Source organism: Triticum urartu, chromosome 1A (assembly GCF_056163025.1).
Source record: "Triticum urartu cultivar PI428250 chromosome 1A, HENAU_Tu73, whole genome shotgun sequence".
Taxonomy (NCBI): Eukaryota; Viridiplantae; Streptophyta; class Magnoliopsida; order Poales; family Poaceae; genus Triticum; species Triticum urartu.
The window spans coordinates 18,109,161-18,118,810 of record NC_141873.1 but is presented as its reverse complement, the minus strand read 5'-3'; the positions used below and the strand labels follow the sequence as shown (position 1 = coordinate 18,118,810).

At 43.0% G+C, this 9,650-nt stretch overlaps 1 protein-coding gene across 1 annotated transcript; it reads right to left on the bottom strand.

Moving 5' to 3' along the window:
* Positions 1 to 1,660: 1,660 nt before the first annotated feature.
* On the bottom strand, positions 1,661 to 8,039 carry LOC147988484 (uncharacterized). Its single transcript, XM_087541694.1, has 4 exons — positions 7,443 to 8,039; positions 3,265 to 3,694; positions 2,996 to 3,142; positions 1,661 to 2,221 (listed from the first exon to the last, which is right to left on the bottom strand). The coding sequence occupies exons 1-4, from the start codon at positions 7,820 to 7,822 to the stop codon at positions 1,886 to 1,888; spliced, it is 1,293 nt and encodes a 430-aa protein (XP_087397820.1). The 5' UTR covers positions 7,823 to 8,039; the 3' UTR covers positions 1,661 to 1,885.
* Positions 8,040 to 9,650: the final 1,611 nt, after the last annotated feature.

Here is a 9,650-nt window from a genome sequence, read left to right as displayed (position 1 = left end):
TTCGGATCCTGAGCTTGATTTGACACCTGAAGTTCCGATTAATTCAAAAGAACTCCGTAGCTACCTTCGTGGTGATGACCTTTCGTGGTGATAAGTAGGTGTTGCCATAGTCACGTGTTACTGGATAATATGCCTTGGTAGTAATGAGTAGGTGCAAGCTTTGTCAAGTGTTACCGGATAATATGTAGTCATGGAGCTGTCTAACAAACTGTTACAAGTTCTGTCGTGTGCACTGTTGTGATGCTACGGATAATGTGATACTGCTCCTTTCAGGAGAATATTAAACTACGATTTGGATAATTGATGATGGGTACTTGTCAGAACCAATATTAAATATCAACTCTTTTTTTTTTTAAATGTATCAATGTGTGCATTTTTCTTATGATGTGTGTTTTGTTCACATTACCATCTTTCTAGAAAAGAATCTGATTTTATTAGCTCTTTAGGTGAACGAACTAAAATAGAAACAAATGACAAATAAAGTATTTTTTTTCTTCAAGTTTGCCATCTACTCGTTTAGTTCACTTGCACTTTTTTCTTATTAAGTTTGCCAGGATCCAAACATTTGAATCTCTTCATACGTTTATCGTGTTGAGCTATTCTTCTCACTCAACAAATCTCACTAATTTTCACAAAAAGATGTACATATTCCTTCAAGATGCTTTGTACGAAGTTCTTGAATTTGAAGCTGCTTACACCTCCAAGCACATGCCGTACTAAGATGGAAACAGAAGTATGATGATTTTCTTCCATATAACATCACCTTTGTCATCAAGATGTCGCCGCCAATAATGCGCACAAGGCAAAACATATTTATTAAACAATAAGGGCTACTTTGATTCAAAGGAATTTTATAGGACTTTTGGAGGATTGAAATCCATAGGAAATTTTCCTATGTTGGTCTTTTGAAATCCATAGCAAAGAATTTTTCCTATGGAATCTTTTGTACTACATTCATAAGAAATCTAACATCTATTTCAACCTCTTTTTACAATTTCTTTGTTTCTCTTGTGGCATCAAGCACTCCTTTGCTAATCCTTTAGTATTCAAGTGGGCACGCCACTCAAATCCTATACTTCTGCTGCTACTACGTTTTGAAAACCCTGTGAATCAAAGAGGCCCAAGTTATATTCAAAATATGTTCTACCTATTACGTGTCTTCCGTGAGATTAGGTAACAGGAGCAACTCTTGCAGAGTCGCGATATTGGGGCGATCGGCACAATAACCGTCGATATGACTGTCTACCACAATACTGTTTGCCCGGCTACATTATGGATAGGTCCCTTGTGGATTATCAAATCTTAGTTAACACTTTGAAAAATATGTCTGGTGTCACTTCTGTCTTCTTTTTATTTTGGACTTGTAATGTTCAATTTGTAAAGATTTTTTTACAGAAAAAGGCATAATCAATGTATGTATGCATATGCTTTGTTGCTGGAACACATAGACATGCTTTTTCATTCTCGCTTGCAACTTTTTGTGCACTTTCAATAACCAGCCATTACGTTTTGTTTGGAAGGATAATCTTTAAAAATGAATTTTATTTTAGACCGTTACTAATATGATGCTCACATGGTTGCATTTGCTGTTGCTTTGATATCCATTGTCTGGGTCCCATGCATGTCAAATGAGCTAAGTTCTACACATTGACCTACTAAATATGTGTGTAAAAAATTACAATAACAGGTGTTAGTTTAACCCAATACCTTGATTGTAAACATGAATTTTTTTTGGCTCCTGTTGCAACACACGGGCACTCACCTTGTCTCTGAAAAAGTAAGCCTACATATGCTCGCACCTACTCTCTCTCTCTATATATATATCCCTTGTTAATGGGCGTGCTAAGCAACTGACTTGGTTCTGCGCACTGCTTGATCATATGCATCATCCCATTACTATTTCCACATCTAAGGAGAATCCATATGTGAGTTTCTCCTTAATTCGACGCTTGCTAGATTCATCCACAGGAAACTTTAAACACTCGGGGGATATGGCTTTGCACTCCTCACATGGGTCTTTATCATGCAGTTCGATTCTCTTCAAGCCCATAGATCTTTTCATGACAAGTCTTATATAGTTCATCACCTTCTCATCCTCCGAAAACCCTTTCATGAACAGCAGCTTCAAGTTCAAATGCTTGAAACTGGAGGTTTCCCACACCAAGTCGGTCTTCTTGGCAATATCCTCAAACTTGTTAGGTTCACAAGAGTGTCGAGATAACTGCATGGACCCAACAACAAAAGAAACGACAAATATTACATATAAAATCAGCATCAACCTCAATACTAGTTTTCAAGATGCAGTACGGCGACAGACCGGTAGCTACAAAAACTTACAAGTAAATGTACTACTCCCTCCGATCAATATTAGTTGACGCTGCTCTAGTACAACTTTAGTTCTAAGTTGTACTAAACCTGCATCAATATCGGAGGGAGTACTATTCAAAAAAATGCATTGAGCTTCATATTAGTATTTAAGATAGGCCCTCATATGGTTTTAGGGGAATTTGCATACAGCTCTCTGAAACAGGAATGACGTTGAATATGGTACCTATGCAATTATATCATGATCTGTAGAAATTTGGAGGAATTCTAACATTATCTTGCATGGAAATTCTCTCCCAAGAAAATCCATGTTTAAGAATTTCTACCTTTTTGCATTGCATCGTCAATGATATCATTTAATGAATCTCATATTGCCTACATCCCAATGCGGCATGTAGTACCTTTCGTTAAAGCTGCGAGTGACTGAGTGTGTTTGCCTTGTGTTCTAGCTTGTGCAATACAACTAACTTATTTTCCACAAGTGCTTTTGTTTGCAATAAAACTAACTATTTACACTTGCACATATCCTGCTCTCATCTTTATTATTGGTGACAGAAGAGCGCTAGTGGCATGCTGGTATATAGTTAGTGCTGAAAATGCATAAACATGTCAAAGAAAAAAATATATCAAGTGGGCAAGTGGCATAGAAAATCTTAATTAGCAGACTTACATAGAAGTTCTTCAGTGAAGGTGCAGCTTTAAGGATAAAGAATGTCCAATTCAAATCACACTCAGCAAAGACATTGTAGATATAAACATCTCTAAGGCTACTGAATATACGTGTGAGCTGTTTAGGATCTTCCGGTTGAATCCAGATCTGCACTTGTAAAAGAACAAATATGGAGCATGCATGAGACGTGTAGCAATGTGTATATATACATTGAAATAATAGATGAACGAGGCATAGACGCAGAGTGAGTTGTAGCAGTAGAAACTTACCATCTGAGAGCAAAAATCCAGACACAAAGTGGAGAGGCTTCTTGTACTACTACTAGATAAACACTTGCTCAATGTGAATGGCTTCTGCCCAGACAGGGCAGCAGAGGCGAGGCTTACTTTCTCAAGTTGGGGAACAAAGCCACAAGACATAGGTGTGGTCACAGCCCACCAAGTATCACAGAGCACTTGCTTCAGCTTAGGAAGACTTGCTAGATCAACCCGCACACACTCAAAGCAAAACAATTCAAGTTTCTGGAGCTCTGATGACGGGGCGTCTATGTTGAGGACAGATTTCGGACCCAATTTGCAGCATCTCAAGTTAAGGAACTGAAGCTTATCGCAAGCATTGAGGAGATTGGGGACATCCGAGTCTCCAAATGCAAGGTTGTGGAGAGTTAGTCTTGTGAGCCATCTGAAGGCGACAGGGCAACACTACCAGAATCGTGATTAAGCCTGTGAGCCAACATATATTCCCGTCGGCCCCGCGTAGACTCCCAGGAAAATGTCATTTTACTGTGGGCCAGACACTGACCGACAGGTTTTTTCACCATATTCCTGTAGGTTCTGAGCAGGCGCACAGGAAAAGTATATCCCTGTGCGTCACGGCCCACAGGAATCGCATTCGGCCCTTCGCGCCCGCGGGCTGCCGCTTCGCGCCATCGGGTTTTTATTGCGCGCGCATTTTTTCGGAGAGGCCCACCCTTTTGTCTATTTTCCTGTGTGTTTGGGTTCACAGAGTTAGGCCCAATACAAAAGGAGAGGGCAAACACGTACAGCCTCCATCCCCAATTCAGTCGTAGTCTCCAGAATCCTCTCGATCCCCAATCCAGTCCTGCGCTTCACCGCCGCCGCCACCATCGTCCGGTCCACAGCCGGAGCCGCCGCCACACCATCCTCCGGTCCACCGCCGCCGCCGCCACACCACCCTCCGGTCCACCGCCACCGCCGCCACACCATCCTCCGGTCCACCGCCGCCGCCGCCACACCATCCGCAGGTCCACCGCCGTGGCAGCAGCTACACCATCCTCCCATCTACCGTCGCGGCTGCCTCCCCTCCCTGCGGAAGGCCGTCCTTCCGCCTGCATCTTCCTCACCACTTGCGTAGTGCCGGTCTCTACCTCGCCACCCGCCGGAGCACCAGCATCTGCCCCCCACCAAGCTCCCGTACTTGTCCCCCCATTCAGATTTACACGTCTTCACCTCCGGCTGCCTGTACTCCTCTACTCGCTGCCTCACAAGTCCCCATTCTCCATATCTCTGGTAATATATTACCTTCTTTTCCTAGATCTACGATTTGTTTGCTCTATTTCTTGTGTAGCGTACAAGCTTCGTTGGAACTAATTTAGGCACATCTGATTAGTAAACGGTTGATTTGGATAAGTTCAAACACCAATTTTTATGGGTTCCAACGCAAAACTAGTTGTACATGACCATGTACAGTTCTTTGGTGTGCAAGTTGATTTGGACATATTAGTTTTGGTTGTTCTTAGACGTAAGTTGGAGCTTCTGTAGCAACATCAGTGAACAGCTAGCATGTAGCTTATGTACATGACCATCTAACTGTTCATTTTTTCTAGGTTGTAGCTTCCGTGACACCTACCTGCTATTTATTTATTTATTTAAATTGAATTTAAGATCTATAAATCCTAGAATAATCTTATCTTTTCATATTCCAGAAACATCAGTGAACAGCTAGGGGAGTTGGCTGGCCACCCTTTTCGACGCCGTAATTTCCCAGCTTGAACAAGTATATTGGTAAGTTATAGCTTTGAGCTCTTAAATTTATGTCTGAAACAATTGTCTTTTTGTGAATTGTTATTTGTGCTGCTGCCCTTTAGTATGCTATTATTTTTCTGAAATAGCCCCATTTCTGTGAATTTTATTTCAGTATGAGTTCTTGGTTAAATAATGGAGAACCGTGATTGGATGTATAGTGGATGGGTGTTTGGTCAAGTCCCTTCTAATATATGGCTTGAAGAAACTGCACGATTTATAGACCGGTCCTTCTCTTCCGTAGCTGAAGGTGGTAAAATTAAGTGTCCATGCGCCAAATGTCGGAATTATTTTCCGCAAGAAAGGCACATTGTAGAGAAACACTTGTATAAACATGGGTATAAGCCAAATTACAAAACCTGGACAGAACACGGTGAGAGTTTTGTAGCTGCTGCTGATGGATCTGTCCCTTTAGTACATCAAGAGGGTTGTAATGAAACTGATCGAATGGACAATATGTTGGTTGACTTAGGTGGTAGCCATCTTCCACCGGTTACTGAGGAGCCAACCTCCTCTGCCAAGGCTTTTTATAGGATGGTCAGTAGTGCCGATGAATTGGTACATGAGAACACAAAACACTCACGTCTTTCTACTGTAGCTCGTTTGCTGGCTATGAAATCACAATACAACATGTCCATTGCACATTTTGATGATACCTTAAAAATAATCCATGAACTTTTGCCTCCTGAATCTAATTTGTCCGAAGACTTCTACCAATCCAAGAAACTCTTAGAAGGTCTTGGGATGCCATATGTCAAAATAGATGTGTGCAAAAATAATTGCATGTTGTATTACAAAGATAACAAACATAAAGAGAAGTGTGACTTTTGTGGCACATCTCGTTACGAGGAAGGCCAAAAGAAAATCCCACGTAAAGTTTTGCGGTACCTCCCTCTAAAAGATAGATTGCAAAGGCGTGCTAATGAAGAAAATGCAGAACTCAGGCGTGCTAAGGAGATGCTACAGCAGAAAGTAGATATGCATGGGCAGCTCATAACTGTACGTACAAATTAACGCCCAAATTCTAAACCAATGGATCTCAACTTCTCAATTATCAACTCGAGTAACATTTCTTCCTTTTGCAGGCACTTTTCAAGGAGATAGGAAAAGAGTTGCCAGCGCATATACTACATATACTAAGCCATGGAGCTGTTTCGCAACCAGAAGTAAGTGTATGAGAAACTTGAAGTTATCTATATCATATGGATGAATGTGTGATGTCCACTACTCAACTTGAATTTGTGCATTCCTTCTGACCTGTCTACGCTGATGTAGCTGCAATATCAACATTATGTTGCATATGAGATTTTTTTTCATGTTTTATATCAAGATATTTGGAACTTCAAAGTAGCCTGGACATGTAAATGAAAAGAAAATCCATTCTTGGTGCCAAGCATTAATCAATAAATGGAAATTATTTTGTTCTGTTGTCTCCACTTATTATCCAACAAAGTATTGTGTTTTTATTGTTCTAAATCAGATTAAATAACAATTTGGTTACTTGGGCTTGATTCAGGGGACAAATAACTCGTCTCAAGCCGGCTCACAAGCGGTTGATGGCAACAATGATGTCATGGAGTCGAGCGAGGAGAACGACACCACTGGGAATGTCGGTGATCAGATCGTTGACGCAGCAGCCAACCATGGCGGAAACTGATTGCTCAAACAACATGATAACATCAGACTGTAGGTGGTCTTCATACGCTCTTTTGTGGACTTGTGTATCCAGTATGGTTTAGGAATGAGAACTAACATCTGGTGGTAGTTGCAAGCCGGCGTATTTTGCTAGTATTGTTGTAGTTGGAAGGTCCTTTTGTGGATGGTACCATTGTAGCCTTGTAGTGTACTTTGTTGATCTATATGTATGGAACTAATGATGATATATGAAGTCTGATGTTGTCATATAAATCTATTCTCACATGGTCTCTGTGAAATAATGTAACATCTGTAGCATCTGGGTTAAGCACATTGCTTTTTCGGCAGGAATATGAAAAAAAACATCATGATGCAACAGTGACGGCCAACGGCTGACAGGAATGCACGAACGTTGCAGCTTTCCTAGCACAAATTCCTGTCGGCTGAACATACAGGTATAAGTTGGTAGGAATGCCTCCTAGTACAAATTTCCTGGCGGCCTTTCCTGACAGGTGGTTGACAGGAATATGTATTTTCCGGGAGGCATAAATCTGACAGAGCATTTCTTTCGTGTGAGCCAACCGTCAGGAATAACCGACAGCAATAATATTCCTGTAGGCCGACCGGCAGGCATATTGTTTCATTCCTGGCAGGCTATGGCTGTCGGTTGTTCCTGTCGGTTGGCCGACAGGAATTATATTCCTGACGGCCAGTTTTATTTTCCTGACGGCTGTTGGCCCACACGCTTAGTCGCGTTTCTGGTAGTGCAAGAGTGGAAGAAGGACATGAACCGCTGTCCAAACAAGACAAGTTGAGCATTGCTTGGTCTCGCAAGATGCGTGAATATCACAAACTCGAGGCATTCAGTGTCGCCGTTCCTGGCTACATCCCCGACGGCATGGCCAATAGGGCACAAGAAAGGTTTTGAAAGGTAAAAGGTAAGTCTCCGGCTCTTGATGGAACGGCTGCCGCATTCGCACGTGGACGATAGCAATCTCCTCGTCGTTTCTGTGTACGCCCCCATGATCTGACCCAGCGTGACGTAGCTAGCGCTCTGAATGTCAGATACACCTATGAGCAGACAAGAGAGCTGGTGAGGTAAGTGTCTCCACCGTTTGGAGAGCGATCCAGTCCGAATCGCACTGCGCATCGGAAGGAGTTCAAGGATTCGGATAAGGATGTCGCTAGGGAGCGCACTGATTCTGTCTTGGGCATCTTGGCTCTGCAAAACCCAAAAGGAGAGAATATTAGTAGCAAGACAAAACGGGCTAGAAGAAGAGAGGGGGCAGTGAATTTACCATGATTTGATTGGATGCCGCAGCAGATGGATGTACAGCCTAGGTTTGTTTTGTTGCACAAAAACTTGCTGGAACGGCCAAAGTTGAAGCCCTATCTATAGCTAGCGACTTGTCGAGGATTGCAGCAGTTTACAGAACAACTTATTGTGACGGCGGGTCGGCCTTGCGGCAGCTAGCTAGATTAGATATACTTATCAAGGTAAGAGAGACACACGTAGATGAGGCAGAGTCGGAGAAGACCATCACAATCCCCCTCCGCCACGGATTCCATTCCATTAGCGGGACAGATCCGATCTAAACGGCGCGCGCCCGATATTGACGCGGGTTGGATTTAGCAAAGTAATATTAATCATGAACGGCAAGATGCTCGTAACACTAGAGCGAATCCAAATAATTACCGGAAGAACTCACTGTTGAATTCCAGAAAATTGAGCTACCCCTAACTGCTGAATACGGAGAGGGTCGAAAGAGGCGGATCTGGATAAGGATAAGGCGAGCGTCGGATCTGGAGGGAGCGGCCTGGAAAGGAGACAGGGTCGCGGTGGAGACGAACCCCGCGTATGGTGGCGGGGACGACAAGCCCAACGATGAACGGAGGCGGCAGCCTCGTCCGGCGGCCGACCGACCAGGTTGGGAGTGACTGGGTGGGCGAGGAGGATGGGCAAAAGAATTGACATCACACACATTGCTTTTTAACAAGGGACGTGGGTGCTCTAAAAGTTCCGTCATACTTTGTCGTGTGTTATTTCTTTATTTTATTTATTCTGGACCCTGATTAGGGGTATCGTTGCTAACTTTTTTTTCCGAGGGACCTTAGCTTTATAGAAGGGAGAAAAATATGTACAAGAGTTATTACATTGCGCTAGTTGATGGTCACAAGCCGACCCCAACCAAACCTCCACTCCACTCCTAATACTACTCTACTACTCGGGTATCGGTCTTCCTCCAAATGCTCCTGCCCTAGCCCAAGTCCTTAAGTCGTCGAAGATCAAGTCCACAGTCTCCTATTCATTTTTGATTTGGTTCGATCCGAACACTCTTGCGTTCCTAACTGGTTCCTCCATGACAGACTAGATGGTCTAGACTAGCATCAGGTTGACTCAGGTGCAGGGCAAATGGTGCTATTTTACGAGATTCGAAGGGAGGTTTTGTTGCAGCGGCCATGGAATATAAACCGAATGCAATGGACGCTCCAACGATGGAGGCGTTTGCGCTATTATTGGGACTACGACTTGCTGAGGAGATGGGCATTTTTTCTTTGTCCATTGAGAGTGATTCTATGGAGATTGTTCAAGCTATCCAGAATCCGGATGACTACCGGCCGTCAGGTGCGGTAATTACTGACGATTGTGGAAGGTTGATGAGTTCTTTCGGCAAGGCGACAATAAATCATTGTGTGCGTGATGTAAACGAGTGCGCTCATACTATTGCTCGTTTTAGTTTTTTGGGTGAGGAGTCAAGGGTGTGGCTTGATAAACCTCCTGATTTCCTGATTCCGCTTATTGTAAAGGATATGATTATGAATTAATTAAAGTCGCCGAAGTTTAAAAAAAATTCACTTTCTCAACCGATCTTAATTTTTTTTACAAACTGCCATTTGGTGTGGCGCCTGACAGCCGGGCGCTACACTTCACTATGTAGCGCATTTGTCTTAGGCGCCGCACGCTCGGCCAGCGTGGT

Excerpts from the sequence above, each read along its gene's own strand:
- LOC147988484 (XM_087541694.1), bottom strand. The coding sequence starts at position 7,822 with ATGCGCAGTGCGATTCGGACTGGATCGCTCTCCAAACGGTGGAGACAC. Across the intron at positions 3,695-7,442 it reads TTCATGTCCTTCTTCCACTC|TTGCCCTGTCGCCTTCAGAT; the intron begins TTGCACTACCAG and ends ATTCTGGTAGTG. Across the intron at positions 3,143-3,264 it reads TGGATTTTTGCTCTCAGATG|ATCTGGATTCAACCGGAAGA; the intron begins GTAAGTTTCTAC and ends TTACAAGTGCAG.